The 20,119-nt window shown below is 41.0% G+C and overlaps 1 protein-coding gene across 9 annotated transcripts in view; it reads left to right on the top strand.

The window, feature by feature from the left end:
- ARHGEF3 (Rho guanine nucleotide exchange factor 3) overlaps positions 1 to 20,119 on the top strand; it is a 340,100-nt gene that overhangs the window by 312,104 nt on the left and 7,877 nt on the right. For all 9 annotated transcript variants that reach the window (XM_009200514.2, XM_003894270.3, XM_009200516.2 and 6 more), the window contains 5 exons: positions 645 to 707; positions 3,148 to 3,244; positions 3,406 to 3,482; positions 9,730 to 9,987; positions 17,756 to 17,926. In XM_009200514.2, coding sequence (XP_009198778.1) covers positions 645 to 707; positions 3,148 to 3,244; positions 3,406 to 3,482; positions 9,730 to 9,987; positions 17,756 to 17,926 — 666 coding nt within the window. The remainder of the gene's footprint in view (positions 1 to 644; positions 708 to 3,147; positions 3,245 to 3,405; positions 3,483 to 9,729; positions 9,988 to 17,755; positions 17,927 to 20,119) is intronic.

Genomic DNA, 20,119 nt, shown 5'->3' on the forward strand with positions numbered 1-20,119 from the left:
AAATTAGAAACGGTCCATTTACATTACATACTCTTCCACACAGCCAGCTCCTATAATTTTATTTTTTGTACCTGTGGGACTGAGAGGTAATTTAGAATGAATTAACTTTACCAGATTGTATTTGGAGTGATAAAATGTTGGATTCTTCCTACAATATCAGCCTAAAGGCATTGGATAATACAAATAAAACTTTCTGCTGAGATTCGCCTTCTGTCGAGTGGAAGAAAAAGTGAGGATGGCCCAGTTAATAATACTGCCACATCCATTATCTAGAACAGCCTCTGAATCACTTCTTATGATTGCCTCTCACAACAAGGGTACCAAATCCATGCTCACGCTAATTATTTTACCTAAAATAGTTCCCTCTTGTTTGACTGCATCAAAATTCTGTAACATGAAAGATGACTTTTTGAATTAGAAATGTGTGGAAACTTTCTCCCACAAACAGAGAAGCACAATATGCAGTAGTTTTGCAGTATCTTTTCATTGCAGGGTTAAGCATAGATGCATTTGCTTCAGGTTAATGTAACTTAAAATACTTAAATATGTAAATTTGGGGTTTTGAGTGGTGGAGCCAGCACTCTTTGAATATGGTCTTCTAAATGAAGGGAGAATTCAGTGAATATGTTTATCTTTCCTTGCAGGCCATCTTTGAGCTTTCCCAAGGAGAAGAAGACTTGATAGAAGACTTGAAATTAGCAAAAAAGGTAAATTTAAATCCAGCAGCCATTTGAGTCAAGTCACTTTTTTTTCTTGACTAATTTCACAACCCTAAAGTGGTGCTTCATGAGAACTCCTTTTATGACTAAGACTGGTCTGCTACCACACACCAAGCAGTGGGGAAAGTGCTTCAAAACCAGAGGGCAGAATAGCTCTCCAGACCTGGCACCTTTAGGCATTTACCTCTGCATGTCTCTAATGCATGTCAAAGAATACTTCAGCCCAAATCAGAAAGTGTCCATGGAGGCCTCGCTTTATGTATGTTTCGTTGTCCTAGAAGTCTCATATGTACGAGTCTTTGCCCATGGGAGAGAATGTGTGCTTCTCTGAAACTTGAACTGAGTCTTAGAAATAAAGCCATTTGAATCTCAAAAGCAAATAAAGTGAAATGAGGCAATTGCATACTATCATATAAGCTGGGGTCTTTTATATAGGAATTTGTTTTCTAATCAACATTTTGTGTGGGGAGGAGAAGGACAACAAACCTTCCTCAAAAATGTTTTCATTCCAGTGGCACAGCCGCCCAACTCCATGGCTTGGAGGCTAAAACCAGACTCCTTCATCTGATATTCACAACCTCGTCGAAGAATCACAGGGTTGGAAGGATACCTTCCTTCTTTTAAGGGTTTTTAGTCTTTCTGCTAAGATGAAATTCCACCTCTAGCATTCCTGAGAGACGGCCACCCAAGCTTTGCTTGGACACAGCTAAGAAACTGAGTTTTAGGCAGGGCTGGAGGAGGAGATCAGAGAGGACAAAGAAGTTATTTCACTGTGAGAGTTATCATGCTGGTCATATGTGTAATTTCCCTTTCCTGCATGAAGATTTGCCAAACTCAAGCACCTTGAGATGTTTCCCGGCCATCCTTTTCCTCATGGTGGCCCTACCGTCCTACAAACTTTTCTCGTTCCTTTCAACCGTTCATATCCAACCATCCTTCAGGAACCAGCTCAAATCTCAGTTTATTCTTACATAACATTTATTGCCTCCTTCTCTGTACCAAGCAGCTCATCTTCAAAACTTTCCTTGGCCACTCCACTTTTAATTCTCTGACCCTCTAGAGCAGTTTTGATTTGATGGCTTTTTGCTGTCATGTGACATCAGTCTTGATTTGAATCTTTAAATTTTAAACATAAGCCGGGTCTGGTGGCTCACACCTATAATCCCAACACTTTGGGAAGCTGAGGCGGGTGGATCACTTAAGGTCAGGAGTTCAAGACCAGCCTGGCCAGCGTGGTGAAACCCCATCTCTACTAAAAAATACAAAAATTAGGCCGGGCACGGTGGCTCACGCCTGTAATCCCAGCACTTTGGCAGGCCGAGGTTGGCAGATCACGAAGTCAGGAGATCGAGACCATCCTGGCCAACATGGTGAAACCCTGTCTCTACTAAAAGTACAAAAATTAGCTGGGTGTGGTGGCGTGCACCTGTAGTCCCAGCTACTCAGGAGGCTGAAGCAGGGAATTGCTTGAACCCGGGAGGCAGAGGTTGCAGTGAGCCAAGATCCACTGCACTCCAGCCTGGCGACAGAGCAAGACTCCGTCTCAAAAGAAAAAAAAAAAAAAATTAGCCAGGCGTGGTGGCAGGCACCCATAATCCCAGCTACTCAGGAGGTTGAGGCAGGAGAATCACTTGAACTCAGGAGACAAAGGTTGCAGTGAGCTGAGATCATGCCACTACACTCCAGCCTGGGTGACAGAGCAAGACTCCATCTCAAAAAAAAAAAAAAAAAGAAAAAAATTCTTTTTTAAACATAGATTTAGTTTTCCATGAGATTGGAAACTAAAATATAAAACTAGAAAATATTTTAGTTTTTCTTATCTTCCCCATTAGCTTTATAAAATTCCTTGAAGGTAGGAGACTTCTAAGTCTTTGTATTCTACTTCGGTGCCCTGTGTATAACTGTGTATTCTTGTTGTTTAATTTTCTCTAATAAGAGGTGATAGGATTAGCAGAGGTTTTGCTCTCTTCGTTCAAATCAGTAGTAAAGGATACCAATCACTGTTTCTTTCCTCTTTTTCTTTATTTTAAATATGTACTAATTTAAAAAAAGAATCTGCTGGTAGCTAGTTTTGAATAAAGTGGGATTTTTTTTTTTAAAAGGCAGGATCTTGATTTTGAAAACATTAACAGTCAAATCTGTTCTATACCTAGGATTTGTGCTCTTTCCTAGATACATGATATACTAGAATAAAAAAGCTTTTGAAAAATCTGCTTTGGTTTCTCAACCACAAAGGCTCAAGGCAGTGCTGGTTTCTCCTCTCCTCCAGCCACACCTGTCTGCTGTTCCTGCAGCTTTATGGGAGAAGTTGTTGTTAGAGAGCCAGAAGTTTTGTTATTGGATAGGACCTATCAGGAGTGAGTTACATGAACAGTGTACTTCCTCTGATTTTAAACATTTGCTTCCATCTCTTGCCGTTTTTGTGCAGGCCTATCATGACCCCATGCTGAAACTCTCCATAATGACAGAACAAGAGTTGAATCAAATTTTTGGAACACTGGACTCTCTAATCCCTCTACATGAAGGTATAATTTTGTTCCCAGGATGAGTTGTGACTTGTAGCCTTAATTGAGTTGTCTTATTAACGAGTGAGTGATTATGAAATGCCTGCAATGTGAATAACCTACTTCCAGCCCTGTTCATATTTGACTGCCTAACAAATAAGCATCTGTTTGTTTTTTGCCAGAGCTCCTTAGTCAGCTTCGAGATGTTCGGAAGCCTGATGGCTCGACTGAACACGTTGGTCCCATCCTCGTGGGCTGGGTAAGAAAGTTCTCTGGTCTTTATTGAAGATAAATTTCAAAAATATAGATGGGAGTTTCATTTTAGCTAGACTTTTTTTTTTTTTTTACAAATACTGGTTTCGCATCAGAAAAAAAAAGCAAGTTCCTAGTAAAATTGTAATTATATTTAAACTTTGTATCTTTAAAGCATGAAAACAGTTTTTTCTTGTTACAAATTTACTGCATTTAAAAGTAACAGGGCCTTTTGCAACAAAATAAGTAAAGGTACACATGAAACTATTACTAGTCTCATATCAAATGAAGTAAAACTAGTTAATATTCTATCAGGCCAATTGCTAGTATAATATAGTCCAATAAAAATTTAGTGACTTATCCACTACCAAAAAAAAAAAAAAAAAAAAAAAAAAATTTTTAACCCCAAAAAAAAAAAAAAAAAAAAAAAAAAAAAAACTTTTCAGGCCATAAAAAAAATCTCATGGTCAAAATGTAGTTTTATAAACAAGATAATAAGTAAAGGTTGCTAATGTTTAGCATATAAAAAAAAACTTTTCAGGCCATAAAAAAATCTCATGGTCAAAATGTAGTTTTATAAACAAGATAATAAGTAAAGGTTGCTAATGTTTAGGATATATACCATGCTAAGTAATTTATAGGAGAGCTGGGTATTATGGTGACCTTCATCCCAACACAATCCATTCCTTTTCGTAATTAAATAAAAAGAAATAAGCTGTGATCTTAGATTAGGAGTCATAAATTTATGATCCTAGGGCTGGATTTGTATTGTGTACATAAAGTTGTTGTTTGTTTGGTTAACTTATGCCAGTCAAGGCGTGTGCTCTATTTTGCCTCAGTCCCCACCACTCCCTATTCTATACATTTACGTTTCCTTCTGTGAGTACTTGAATGTTCCACCCCAGTTCCAGGTGTTTTTCGTCTGTTATGAAGCAGATAATGAGAGGAGATTACTTTGCTGACTTCTTCCAGGCAAGATTAGGTCTCTCATCACTCTGTTGCACACAGTATTCCAGAAAAATAGGCAGGAAGTACCACAACAGCTAATATTAGAGATCATTTCACTGTTTGGAGAGTGTTGTGAAGGTTATAAATCCTACTGTTGCTATGTGAGTTCTCTTTATTCAGTTACATCTGCATTTTAATCTTCCTAAAACCTTTCGGTTCACATGCCTTGATAATACATAGATGTGCAGAAAGTTTTAACATTGATCTTTTAACTTTATGTTTCTCAGTGACTGCCTTGATCAAGATACTTGATGAGAGTTTCATGACTTAGGTAGCTTTAGTTCAGGAGTCAATTTTAGCACCAAGGCTGAAATATCCCAAGGGATCTGAAAGGCAAGTAATGGTCTAAGATGAATAATTTAGAAAATATGCCTTAATATTTCAAGAGAGATCATTCATCTTATATTTTTGACTTTCATTTTATTATGAGCCATGGTAGATGTCTTAAGTTCTTTAGCCCACAAAGAAATTTCTCCAAAGAGAGCCAGCCAACTGGAGACAGAGACAGAGAAGGTATAATGAGCAGAGAGTCTGCCTCAATATCTCTTAAACTTCCTGAGTCTGTGGAGTGTTTTGATACGGGGGTAAACGGAGCAGTTAGGTCGCACTCCAGAATTTGTAGGATAACTCCTCTGCTTTTGATGAGACAGCAGTACAGGACTACATGGTTTCCTTAAGCATCATATGCAAATTGTCAATTTATGCCAGATGCAAAATTGTAGGAATTTGCCTTGTTATTAACTTTTTGCTGAAATAAACATTTGTCATGTTTATTAGAAAATTGGTGTGATCTGGGAACAGCTTTGCAGTCTTTTTCTGTACATACCCAAAGGAAGTGTGACCATGCTGGCCCATTGCTATCTGGACGCTTCAGGCATCAAATGAGGACTTGGATCTTGAAGAGCAGCCTAAAATTAAACAACTGGCCCGTTGTTGCCAGACTTCATGAGAAATGACCCTTATTTATCAGGCCCGACGAGCTGTTAAATGTTTTCCTCTTTTAACTGCAGATGTGTCCGTGTGAGTGGGAACAGTAAACCTAGGGGTACATATGTTTGAGTTCTTGTATTTTTAACAGAACAAAATAAACATCTTAGTGGACTTTGGATGAGAAAAGTCAGAGCCCATTCGACCCATGAAAAATTGATTTATTTTCCTCGCAAAGGAAAAAAGTGAGGGGGGAAAAATCCTTTTAAACAAGTGAGCCTTCCAAGTGGGACAGCCCTGGCAAGTCCTTTTGACCTTAGAATGAATCAATTACTTTTACTTTGAAGACCTTAAACAGAGTGGTTGCTTTTTTTCAGGGAACTACCCCGGTTACTGAGAATCAGTGTCCCCCCCTCCCTAGTGGGTCAGCCTGTTTGAGTAAGCCTTCTCTAGCATAAAGAAACAACCTCCAAGTGACTTATCTCCATGCCAACTTTTTTTCAATGATAAAATACTTTATAAGCTCTCCAAGGCAGAAAGTTCTCATGTTAATTTGATGTCTCATTAAATTTTAATTCCTAAGAAAGAGCCAGGGTACATGGAAGCAAAAAAAAAGAAAAATAGATTTGTTCACAATATTAGGGGGATAATAGAACTTCTTTAAAAAGTGAGTTTCCCTTATAAATTCTTGGTAGTCTATTTAATAAAGAGATGGCGAATAGTTCAGATCTCTGAAGGTAAAGGGGAAGCAAGAAGAAGTGTCAGACTCTAGTTTTGTCTCCAGCTGAGCAAGTAGCTTCGGTTCTCTAAACGACAGTTTCTTCAATAAGAATATTCTAGGGCCCAAGCGCGGTGGCTCATGTCTGTAATCCCAGCACTTTGGGAGCCTGAAGTGGGTGGATCGCTTGAGCCCAGGAGTAGGAGACCAGCCTGGGCAAAATGGCGAAACCCTGTCTCTACAAAAAAAATATTAGCTGGTATGGTGGTGTGTGCCTGTAGCCCTAGCTACTTGAGAGGCTGAGGAGGGAGAACTGCTTGAGCCTGGGAAGAAGAGGCTGCAGTGAGTCATGATCATGCCACTGCTCTCCAGCCTGACTGACAAAGCGAGACCTTGTCTCAAAAACAAAGAACTTCTTGGGACAAGTAATAATAGCTAGTACTTACTGATTCTTAATCAGAAGCCAAGCTCCATGCTACACTTTTTGTATGCTTTACCTCATTAAGGGAGAGAGGGACATTAGTATATACGTTTTGTAGGTGGAGACACTGAGGCTTGAAAGAGTCACTGACAGCTGTGTGAGTTAGGCTTTAATCTGATTCTCCCTATTTCTGAGTCTGTTCTTTTTTCCAAGACAGAGTCTCGCTCTGTCGCCAAGGCTGGAGTGCAGTGACGCGATCTCAGCTCATTGCAACCTTTGCCTCCTGGGTTCAAGTGATTCTTGTGACTCAGCCTCCCAAGTAGCTGGGATTACAGGCATGCACCACTATGCCCAGCTAATTTTTATATATTTTAATAAAGACAGGATTTTGCCATGTTGCCCAGGCTGGCCTCAAACTCCTGACCTCGAGTGATCCACCCGTCTCAGCCTCCCAAAGTAATGTGATTACAGGCGTGAGCCACCGCACCCTGCCTAGTCTCTACCTGCATTTTCACCTCTCACATTCTGAATGAGTGTCTGTATTTTGAGAACCAGATCTTGTACATTCTTCACCCTGTGTAGTTAAAGATCACTTGGGGCCTTTCCTAGCTGGTGACTGAACCAGATAGCCTTTCAGGTCATGCCCAGGAAATGAGCACCCTGTCAGGTGAGAGCACAGGACCAGAGCCCCATTTGGTTGCCATGGTAGCAGGGCAGCAGGATCACAGGGAGCAGCGACCCATTGGACAGTGAGCAGCAGTGTGGTCAAGGTTCCTCACTAGTTTACATCCGATGGTTACTGCTGATTTGTTTCTTCTAATGAAAACATTGGGCATTTCCAGATCTTTTTAAAAGGTGAGGAAGTGGAAATTAAATGAAGAGGGCCTGAGGCCCTTTTTAATTAACTCTGAAAATCTAAATTACAAGCCACAGTACCACGTCTGGGTTCTGTGTGTGTGTGTGTGTGTGTGTGTGTGTGTGTGTGTGTGTGAGCGCGCGCGCGCGCGCATGTATAAGTACCAATTATCATTACTTTAAAATAATAGCTAGTATTTACACAAATATAAGGTTGAGGGAAAAAATTTCTGCAACTCTTTAACATAAGTAGAGAATTTTAATAACAGGTAAAGTAAGGTAGACATTTCCAAGGAATGTTAAGCTCAATAGTGAGCTTGTAAAATATTACTTTCCTGGTATCCTTTTTTTGCTTTCAGTCACTGAGGAAATAATTTCAATAAGAGGTGTAAAAGCAGCAGCAGAGTATTTGAAGTTTCAGATGCTGCCATACTTTATTTATTTATTTATTTATTTATTTATTTATTTATTTATTTATTTTTTGAGACAGAGTCTCGCTCTGTTGCCCAGGCTAGAGTGCAGTAGCGCGATATTGGCTCACTGCAACCTCTGCCTCCTGGGTTCAAGTGATTCTCCTGCCTCAGCCTCCTGAGTAGTTGGGATTACAAGTGTGTGCCACCATGCCTGGCTAATTTTTGTATTTTTAGTAGAGACAGGGTTTCACTATGCTGGCCAGCCTGGTCTCAAACTCCTGACCTCGTGATCCACCCACCCCAGCCTCCCAGTGTGCTGGGATTACAGGCATGAACCACTGAGCCTGGCCGCCATACTATATTTTTTAGCAATATTCCCAAACCATCAAATATTACCTAATCTTGTAATCCATTAAACATACATTTATTTGTTCATTCAGAACAGAGTGTCTGCCATATAGTAGGCCCAATGCAAAGTAGTGAGGATACAGAAATGAAAGACACTCTTTTGCCAGTGTCTTGCACTGAATCCCTCTAAAGAGCAGGTGTTACAGGGAATAGGGCTGCTTAGTACAAGAGAGAGAAACAAAAGCAGTTAGGACATTGGCTGCATTTGATTGCTTCTGGCAACTTTCTGGAGGCTGATAGCTCTTAGATTAGAATGCCAAGGCAGAAAAAGTGGATGAGAAGCCTTTTCCGTTGAGTCTCTGACATGGTGTTTGCACAGTGTGAATGATGGAATATGTCAGAGAAATGAGCATTTTGCTGGAATGAAGGCAGTGAAGGTTAAATGTTCCAAAGTCTTTAAGTTTAAATTGTTCATGACATAGTATTGTGATGTTAACTGTTAGTGATAGCCAAAACTTGTTTCTGACCTGTCAGAACTAGTTTAAAAGATTTTTATGAATGCTTTCTGCATCTGATTTTTTAGTAATCATACTTTTGCTTTAACTTCTTGAGGCTCTTTATAATTGGGTGCCTTGGAATCAGGTAATCATAAACTAATGTTGACTAATATAGGTATTTGAGCCATGCAAAGGGCTGGGCTGTGGAGGATGACCCTTTGCCTCCTTTTTGTGCCACTAAGTCTTCTAGATGAGTTTCTTATTAATAATTTCAAATGAAATCCTATGTTTTTTAAAAATAAATTAGGAGGCTTTTACGTGACTGGATATCTTTGGAAGGTTAGGAAAATTCTGAACTGTATGTACATGCAGTAATTTCACTTCTTTTGTTTCTAGTTTAGTGTATTAATCTGTTCTCGCACTACTATAAAGAAATACCTGAAACTGGGTAATTTATAAAGAAAAGAGGTTTAACTGGCTCATGTTTTTGCAAGCTGTACAGGAAGCATGGCTTGCGGGGACCTCGGGAAACTTTCAGTCATGTCAGAAGCAGAAGCAGGCATGTCTTACATGGCCAGAACAGGAGGAGGAGAGCAGCGGGGCAGGGGGTGCTACACACTTTTAAACAACCATATCTCCTGAGAACTCACTCACTATCACAAAAACAGCAAGAGGAAATCTGCCTCCATGATTCAATCACCTCCCTGCAGTTCCCTCCTCCAACATTGGGGATTACAATTTGACATGAGATTTGGGCAGGGACACAAATCCAAACCATATCACTTAAATTGGCAGAAAATGCAAACAAACTATGGTAAGAGTCTTAAGTAAGTAAACAGGCAATTAAGAAAATTACTTTGTGAAAGCAAGCCAGAGCCTAAGAAAACTGTCCACTGCCTGCCATGTTGAAGATTCCACTAGTTTCCTCCAGCCATGCAGATAAAGGAATGTCAGCCAGACCTAGAGACAAGTTAGGTATTTGTTCAGTCCCAATAAATGATGCCACTTGTAGCCTCAGAGCTCAATTATTTTGACATTCCAACCTTCTCTTTCTGTTTCCTTCTTAGCTCCCTTGCCTCAGCTCCTATGACAGCTACTGCAGCAATCAAGTAGCCGCCAAAGCTCTGCTGGACCACAAAAAGCAAGATCACCGAGTCCAGGATTTCCTACAGCGATGTTTAGAATCCCCCTTTAGCCGCAAACTAGATCTCTGGAATTTCCTCGATATTCCAAGAAGCCGTCTGGTAAAATACCCTCTGCTTCTCCGAGAAATCTTGAGGCACACACCAAATGATAATCCAGATCAGCAGCACTTGGAAGAAGCTGTAAGTTTGTTTCCTTCTTTCTCTTCTTGTTATTTCCACCATAATGGCTGGTGGATTGGGTCAGTGGAATGGAAGAGTCCTTGGGTACTTAGTACTCAGGAATCTTGGGTTCCAGGCGTGGCACTGCCATCGTCCATGTTTTGATTTTACAAGTCACTTCTCCTCTCTCTGCCTCAGTTTCCTAAACTGTAAAATGCAGTGTTTACATGAAACACACTGTAAGGTCCCTTAGGCAGTAAAATTCTTGGTTTTACATAGGTGACTCTAATCTGGTGTTACAGTTGCTGACTGTGAGGGATAAGACCGTTGTGTAGATTTTAAATTTTGTTTGGTTATAAAGTAATAAGTTGCCTTTTAGCCTAGCCCCAAAGCTCATTTGTGAAGTGGACATCCATTTAAGATCTAGCTCCCTTTGGCCCCCGATTACAGTGGGTTGCCTTGTCAAACCTCCTGCTCACTAGTGGGATACTCACTCAGCAAATGGTTATTGAGTACGGGCTGGACATGATGGCTCATGCCTGTAATCCCAGCACTTTGGGAGGCTGAGGTGGGCAGATCACCTGAGGCCAGGAGTTCAAGACCAGCCTGGCCAAAAAAGCAAAACCCTGTCTCTACTAAAAGTACAAAAAAAATTACTGGGCGAGGTGGCATACGCCTGTAATCCCAGCTACTCAGGAGGGTGAGGCACAAGAATCACTTGAGCCCGGGAGGTAGAGGTTACAGTGAGCTGAGACCATGCCACTGCAACTCCAGCCTAGGCAACAGAGTGAGACTGTTTAAAAAAAAAAAAAAAAAAAAAAAAAAAAAAAAGATTATTGAGTGTGGGCTGAGTAATCTGGGAAATACATATTTTTCCCTAGCAGCAATAGGAGATGAGGAAAAATGGGGTGCCTATCACGAGAATATTGTAAACTGTGAGCATTCCACCCAGAAAGCGCCATTCTGGTTGAAGTACTCTGCATGGTAGAGATGGCAGATGGCAGGCCATAGGGAGCGGGTGGCCTGAGCAAAGATACAAAGACAGGACAGGTCATGCCTGGGGAATATCATAGATCAGTTGGCCTGGGGTTAGGGGTCCTCTGAGAAAACAGCAGGAGAGAAGACAGAGGATATGGGTTCAGATCTGGTTATAGAGGTTTTTAAATATTTAAGAGATTTTTCCTTTGTCATGCAATTAATTGAAGTTTGTTTTTGTTTGTTGGTTGGTTTCTAAGTAGCTAGGATTCAGGATTCAAATCCCAGTTCCATCATTTACAAGCTATGTAACCTTGGACACATACTCTTGGTAGAATGGGGAACTGAGGAGGAAGAGACTGGTGATAAGGATGCAAGTTCGGAGGATGCTGTCCGGGTGTGAAAACCTGATCAAGGAGGTGGCAGTGGGGGATAGAGGCTAACAGATCATTCAAAGGGCTCATTTTCTGATGTAATCTGGGACAATAATAGAAGGAGGATATGCATAAATAATTTGAAAATCAGAAGCCTTGAACCTGCTGAGCAAACAGCCTATTTCCTCCCAGATAGGAGTTTCATAATAAGTAGTAGTAACAACAATCATGGTAATAATTGCTGGCATTGAATACCTAGTAAATCAACTTTATGTAATTTGCCTCATAGGTTATGTATCTCATTTAACCCTCACAACAGCCTAGGAGATAGCTGTTCTTATTAGGGCCATTTTCCAGATGAGGCTTGGAGGGGTTAAATAGCTCGCCCGGGTCCACAGCCAGCAATTGATGCAGTTGATGTTCAAACCCTGTCAGTGTAGACTCCAAATCCTGTGCCCTTCTACTTCTTTATGATTCTATACCTTGATGCGGGAAGCCTGCCCACCACTTTCTGTTGCCTTTATAATTGCAGAGAGCTGTCTGGTCACCAGCCTCACCGGTGCAGAACTGGGCTGGGTGCCTCCAGGTAGGATAGAAAAGAATAATAAAGGACCCTCTTCTGATTCATGAGGTATTCAGTGTATCCGGTAGGCCCAACACACAGAGATCAGGCCTGCAGTCCAGCACAGATCAGGGACGCAGGCACTGGGTTGAGGCCCATCTCACTTCATCATGTCTGTTTTTTTATTACTGGGAAGAGTGCGATAGAGTTGCCTCCTCTCCATATTTCATCCCAGCAAGTGTGTGGTCTGCAGGAATAAAAACAACAGGGAGCATGAGCTACTCAAAATCATGACTTTTTTGAAGCATGGGAGCCTGTTCTGAGTTACTGTAAAGATTTCTTTTTTTAATATGGAGCATGAAAGAATACTGTTCTGTTTTTTTTAAAAAAAAAATACCCAGTGAGCTAAAGTTTGAATTTAAAAACAGGTAAGAATGTGATTGTGTGTAATATAAAATGATGTGCTAGTAACCAGTTTCCCTAGTGCATAAAGAATGAAGCCATTTTCAAAAGTTGACTCTGCACCTGGTTATTCAGGCAGATCTGTGCATGAAACATGGTATACCTGCATTTGAAAATGTCTGCAAAGCAAGTCTTCCAAATGCCTACTCACACGGTATACGCACAGGATTTTTTTCCCCCTCTTTACAAAATCCTCGTAGCATTACCCCAGATGAACAGAATTATTTAGCCCTGTACTCTTGGGTGCATTATGAATGTCTGATAAACATAAAACCCATAGCACCAATATAGCTTGACAAATATCCCCTGAATAAATTTCCCATCAATGAAAGGGGAAAAATCAGAGAGTGCTAAGTAAATTGCTTCCGTTCCAAGGGAGTTGATTGCATTCAGACCTATGATTAGATCTAAAAAGAGGTCTTGCCTTTAATGTAGTGCCTAAACTACCACATCTTTATTAGAATTTCTTAATAATGCTTTGAGGGTTGATAAAAAAATTTTCCCAAAAGAGAACTTCTTAAAATAGGAGTTTGGATATTCAGATATTCCAGAGAACTTGGTCATTTAATGTTTTAAATTCTAAGGATTTTTCTGCCAGAAAATGATCCTGCAGAGCATCCCTTCCCCCCACCCACCACTATTTCTCAACTCCTAAAAAAAAAAAATCGCTGAAATAAGTGGGAAAACAGTCCTGCTTTTGATGCAACAGCCATGAAGACTGCTATTCTTGGTTCATGGCAGGAGCCAATGAGTATCATGGCACAAGGAACCAGACAGTCAGGGCTTTCAGAGTCCACTTTGAGGATGATGAGTCCAGCACGTGTGCACTTAATCTCGTACTGTTACCAGGTATCTCTCATCATCTCCCTTTACCAGTCCCTTCCTTCAGTTTGAACCCAGTGAGAGATGCAACAATACATTTAATTTAAATCACAACTACTGTGACTGTTGTCTGGCTAATGGCAGCCTGCTGTATGTAACTTTATGCCTCTCTGAAATTCTGCAAAATAAATCTCTCTCAAGAACCAATGCAGAGGCCAGGAGCAGTGGCTCACGCTTGTAATCCCAGCACTTTGGGAGGCCAAGGCGGGCGGATCACCTGAGATCAGGAGTTCAAGACCAGCCTGACTAACATGGAGAAGCCCCGTCTCTACTAAAAATACAAAATTAGCCTGGCATGGTGGTGCATGCCTGTAATCCCAGCTACTCAGGAGGCTGAGACAGGCGAATTACTTGAACCCAGGAGGCGGAGGTTGCAGTGAGCAAGATTGTGCCATTGCACTCCAGCCTGGGCAACAAGAGCGAAACTCAGTCTCCAAAAAAAAAAAGAACCAATGCAGAGAGATAAAACCCTCATGATATTCAGGTAGATAGAAATACAAAACATTATTTTTAATAAATGAAAGCAGACCCACAGTTACTATTATAAATGTATACATAGAACATGGAATGAGAACACTGATTGTTTCCATTGTTTTGTCTCTGTTTTTGAAACACCAGCAAAAGAAGCAGTATTTGAAACTAATCATAGCTGCATAAGGAACCGCCATGGCATTTGAGTTTATTAATCTTCATGTGATATGCCAGCTGTTCAGTTCCTGAGTTAAATTAGGAAATGAACACATATTTATGACTATAGTGCATCTTCTTTCTGGTTTCCTGGATACTTGCAGGCAACTCAGAAAATTGACTCAAGTGCTGATTAATTCCAGCTGTCCAGGTACACCTGGTAACAATTAACTGATAAGTCACAGCGACTAATGCTGAGGTCTTTAATAGTAAGGAAAAAGCATGGATTTCACTACATACTGTAAAATATGGAAAGGTAAAAGGATAAAGTAGACATAACACAGTTGCTCAGATACCTCCCATTTGTTTTAAGCTTCTTGAAGGCAAGAATCTTCTCATTTCTGTGAATGCTACCACTTAGTCTAACATGGAACAGGTTCTCAGTAAACATTAAATTAATTTGAAGGATGAGTCATGGCTTTAGTATAGTTTGTGAAATTATTTTGTCTTGAAAGTAACAGTGAAAATCAGTCATTTTTGGAAACCAAGAAAGGAAAAAAGAAAGTAAGAAAGTATACCAAAGTGTTCTGCTATTTATTGTTTTATGTTAATAAAGCTCAAATTACTTTTACAGAATTTATATTTAATATTAGATTGACGTCAAAGGCCAAAAAGCTTCTTCTGTAACACTAAAGAGCCTATATTTTTTTTTGGAGACGAGTCTCGCCTGTCACTTCAGGCTGGAGTGCAGTGGCCGGATCTCAGCGCTCACTGCAAGCCCGGCCTCCTGTTTACCATTTTCCACGCCTTCCGAAGTTGGGACTGTTGGCGCCACACTTCGCCTCGCTAGTTTTTGTATTTCTTAATAGAGACGGACACTGTTAGCCAGGATGGTTCGGGATCTTCGATTCAGTGATCCACAGCCTTCGCTCTCCCAGTGTTGGGATTACAGGCTTGAGCCACCGCGCCCGGCCTATATTTTTTAAAATAAGGATTTTTTTTTTTTAATCAAAGTAGTGAGTGCTACCACCACAATTTGAGAAATAGAGAAAAGAATAAAGAAATCTTTGAAACTTTTGGCCAGGCGCGGTGGCTCATGCCTGTAATCCCAGCACTTTGGGAGGCCAAGGCAGGCGGATCATGTGGTCAGGAGTTTGAGACCAGCCTGGCCAACATGGCGAAAGCCCGTCTCTACTAAAAATACAAAATTTAGCTGGGTGTGGTGGCAGGTGCTTGTAGTCCCAGCTACTCAGGAGGCTGAGGCAGGAGTATCGCTTGAATCCGGGAAGCAAAGGTTGCAGTGAGTCAAGATCGTGCCATTGCACTCCAGCCTGGGTGAAAAGAGCAAGACTCTGTCTCAAAAGAAAAAAAAAAAGAAAGAAAGAAAAGATATTTGAAACTCTTAATAGCTACAGAGAATGTACAGATTATGGTCTCTCCATACATTCACCAAACTTCAGCTGAAAGCTGTAAGATCTTCTGTCAAACTTGTGTAGAAGTACAAAAGTTATAACTGAGTAACAGTTTTTACCCAGTTGCTTTTGGCAGACAATATCATTTTACTGGCATATGAAAAAATAATCACTTGGCCAGACGCAGTGGCTCATGCCTGTAATCCTAGCATTTTGGGAGGCCAAGGCAGGCAGATCACTTGAGTCCAGGAGTCAGAGACCAGCCTAGGCAACATAGCAAAACCCCATCTCCATGAAACATGCAAAACTTAGCCAGGCATGGTGGCATACACCTGTGGTCCCAGCTATCAGGAGGCTGAGGTGGGAGGATCACTTGGGCCCAAGAGGCAGGGGTTGCAGTGAGCTGAGATGGCGCCACTGCACTCCAGCCTGGGCGACAGAATGAGACCCTGTCTCAATGAAAGAAAAAAAGAAAAATAATTACTTAACAATCCTAGATAGAATTTATTACTATTTTAAGACATGATAACTTCTGACTGAGCAAAGGCCTCTTTTGGAACCTTGCTTTTCAGAGATTGACTTTTAAGTAAATGTGACGAAGAAGAAACCTTATCAACATTTTCCATCTGTTAAGTACTTTTCAGTTACCACCACAAGAACGATGGGACTGTAGGTCTTTTCACTTTTAGGGGACAGAGAATCCTGCTAAGGAAATCATTGTTCTGCCTCTGATTGGTGTCATGGAGTTTTTTATTTTTTTGAGACAGGGAGTCTTGCTCTGTCGCCCAGGCTCTAGTGCAGTGGCGTGATCTCGGCTCACTGCAACGTCTGCCTCCCAGGTTCAAGCGATTTTCACACCTCAGCCTCCCAAGTAGCTGGAATTACAGGTGGGCACCACCTCGCCTGGCTAATTGTTTTTTGTATTTTTAGTAGAGACAGCATTCACTATGTTGGCCAGGCTGGTGTGGAACTCCTGACCTCAAGTGATCTGCCTGCCCTGGCTTCCCAAAGTGCTGGGATCACAGGCATGAGCCACCGCGCCTGGCCTGGTGTCATTAAGTTTTGCTCAACTAATTTCTCATCCCTTTTCTAGCGTTTTATAACATTTAGATATATTCATATGACAGAATGGCCAACACATCAGAATAAATATCCACTGACCACATCTCAGGCGGTACTCTTGTTTTTGTATTGACAACATTGCATCCACCATCACTTTGGAATCTTCTGCCCAAACTTACTCACATGTGCTCTAGACCCTGGGTGTGAGTGTATTTATACAGACTATCCCCGTCATTATACTGGTGTCTTTTTTCCCGTTATTTTTTCTCTGTTCTTTATAAATGTTTATATTATATCATTGAAAAAGATATCCAGGCCAGGCACGGTGGCTCACACTTGTAATCCCAGCACCTTGGAAGGCAGAGGTGGGTGGATCACTTGAATTCAGGAGTTCGAGACCAGCCTGGGCAACATGGTGAAACCCATCTCTACTAAAAATACAAAAATTGGCCAGGCGCGGTGGCTCGTGCTTGTAATCCCAGCACTTTGGGAGGCCAAGGCGGGCGGATCACAAGGTCAAGAGATCGAGACCACCCTGGTCAACATGGTGAAACCCTGTCTCTACTAAAAATACAAAAAATTAGCTGGGCGTGGTGGTGCTTGTAGTCCCAGCTACTTCAGGAGGTTGAGTCAGGAGAATCACTTGAACCCAGGAAGCGGAGGTTGCAGTGACCTGAGATCGCGCCACTGCACTCCAGCCTGGCGACAGAGTAAGACTCCGTCTCAAAACAAACAATACAAAAATTAGTTGGACGTTGTGGCAGACACCTGTAATCCTAGCTACTTGGGAGGCTGAGGCAGAAGAATCGCTTGAACCTGGGAGGCCGAGGTTGCAGTGAGCCAAGATTGTGCTATCTCACTCCAGCCTGGGCAACAAGAGGGAAACTCCATATCAGAAAAAAAAAAAAAAAAAAAAGATATTCAAACCATTTGTTCAAACCCAATTTGCAAATATTGTTCGTACATTGGATTGAGTACATATAGAGAGACATTGAAGCTATTAATTGTGTCACATCCTCAAAGACAGTCCCTCTTTTGGACTCTTATATTCTGCTTTATTTTCTTTCCTTAGCCAATTTTTTTATATGGCTACATTTTCAACATTGTGAGCACGTTTTAAGAAATGTGCAGCCTGGAGCTCAATAGGTATCCCTTCCTCCCAGATAAAATTATTCATCAATATTAGTTTTATGTATAATATAAATATCTTTATATGTGTACAAATAAATGTGTGTGTATGTGTACAGATGGATGGATAGATGCAGTATACTAAAAGTATTTATGTATTTTTTTCTCTTTTCCCAAAGTAGCAACTTAGATAACAGAATTAGATCCAGGTGTGTCCTGGTGTCCTTCTAGGCTGAACCCCTAAGACTTGGTGGGAATGGTGTGCTGCTTTCCTCCATACTTAATTTTCCTCTTTGTTTCCATAGATAAATATCATTCAGGGAATTGTGGCAGAAATCAACACCAAGACTGGCGAATCTGAATGCCGCTATTATAAAGAGCGGCTTCTTTACTTGGAAGAAGGCCAGAAAGACTCCCTGATCGACAGCTCTCGAGTCTTGTGTTGTCATGGTGAACTGAAGAACAATCGGGGCGTGGTAAGTAGTTACTCCCTTTAAGCAATCTCATCCTCCTCCCCTATCCCTAATTCATTTGATGTGGAGCCTCCTCTTACAATTTCTTCCCTATCTAGGGTCATGTTCTTTTTTTTTGAGATGGAGTCTTGCTTTGTCACCCAGGCTGGCTCACTGCAACCTATGCCTTCCCAGGTTCAAGCAATTCTCGTGCCTCGGCCTCCCAAGTAGCTGGAACTGCAGGCACGCACCACCACGCCCGGCTAATTTTTGTACTTTTTTAGTAGAGACAGGGTTTCACCATATTGGGCCAGGGTGGTCTCAAACTCCTGAGCTCAAGTGATCCGCCCACCTTGGCCTCTCAAAGTGCTGGAATTACAGGCTTGAGCCACCATACCTGTCATTCATTCTTTCAAACAAAAATTGCTTTTCCAGTGTCATTTATGTCACAAGACCATATGTGTATATGTATATATATATTCATTCATATTTTGTAATTCATATTTTGTAATTCCAATATTCAGAAAGAATTTTGGAAACCAACATAGGGTTGCCAGCTATTTTTGTTTGATCATGACTTTGAAAAACAAATGCAGAATAGTTAACATCTCTCACTTTGATTTAAGAAAATAAAGGATGATCTTAATAAGATGTTAGAAGGATTTAATCTCAGAAAAACAGTCTTCAGTTGAATGCATTTAACTTCTTTATTGTGGATTGGGGCCCATCCACAGACTGGCATTTTGAAACCAGTTTTTTAAAAATAACAACCTATCTTCTATTGGTTGCATATTTAGCTTTGACCTATAGATACCCATTTCCTGGCTTTTATTCCCAAGTGGATACCAATGGTTCCTCTTCTGCTATCATAGCAACTGTGCATATGTCCCTTAGAGCACTTAATATAGTGAGTTGCAATTCTCCATTTGTCTGTCAGTATATTCCATTATACCATGTTATTTTGGTGGGGGAACTGTGTTTTGTCAACCTTAGAATCTATTATGGGGACCTGGCACATACTGGGTATTCAATGAATGAATGCTTATTTAAAGAGAAAGATGAATTTGAATTATATGAGAGTTCAAAATTCATTTAGCTCACCAAGTTATTTGTATGTATAGCCAGTAGAAATTGTGTGTGTGAGTGTGTTTAAATTTCTGTTTTGAGATAACCATTGGGAAAGAGACTCTGCATTTTGATTGTATTTCATCTTCAGTATCTAGCCAACCCTTAGAATGAAAGCCAAAACTAGATTGAAGGGTTCTTAATAAAGTTTTGATAATTCAAGGGACATCCGTTTAGCCTAGACTGAGCAGACATGGAAATATTACTTGAAATCAGTAAATACATGTTATAACCCATTATCAGGGATGCTGTGGATCCAGCCAGTGCATGGTACAGTGCGGGTAATGAGGCCTATCAAGTCTGTTGCTTGAAGACGTGTGTCTGTGGGACTAGGGAGTTACTGATTGCTAGAAAGCTGCATTGTTTCTTGCTTATTTTCAGAAAGCACCTGTGGACTTCTAGTATCTGACACCAAGCTCCTTGAACGTTCTTTCTAGGAAGCCCAATGAGAAATAGGAAAATGCACTGCTCCACAGGGTGCAAGCCTATTATCTTTCTGTACATCAGTCAAGGACTGAGAACTCTCTGGTTAGATGTGCCTAGGGCATAAAGATAAACTCTAGTTTTTATTGCAGGCAGATAGATGTTTGAGAACAAAGATAGTTGGGGTGGGAGGCTTGTGGGGTTTTTTTCCCCCAGTAGAGTTGTAAAAGTCATTGTGAATAGCTGGGCTCATGCCTGTAATCCCAGCACTTTTGGGAGGCTGAGGCAGGCAGATCATGAGGTCAGGAGATCGAGACACCATCCTGGCTAACACGGTGAAACCCTGTCTCTACTAAAAAATACAAAAAAAAAATTAGCCGGACGCGGTGGCGGGCACCTGTAGTCCCAGCTACTCGGGAGGCTGAGGCAGGAGAATGGAATGAACCCAGGAGGCGGAGTTTGCAGTGAGCAGAGTTCCTGCCACTGCACTCTAGCCTGGGCGACAGAGCAAGACCCCATCTCAAAAAAAAAAAAAAAAGTCACTGTGAATAAAGTCTTGGGTCAGAAAAAAAGCACAGTAGTTTGAGGGCAGGAAGGAGCTGAGACCAATAAGAGAAATTATCAGTGAACATTCATAAATGACTTTTTTGCTTGTTTGTTTGTTTGTTT

This window comes from Papio anubis, chromosome 2 (assembly GCF_008728515.1).
Source record: "Papio anubis isolate 15944 chromosome 2, Panubis1.0, whole genome shotgun sequence".
Classification (NCBI taxonomy): domain Eukaryota; kingdom Metazoa; phylum Chordata; class Mammalia; order Primates; family Cercopithecidae; genus Papio; species Papio anubis.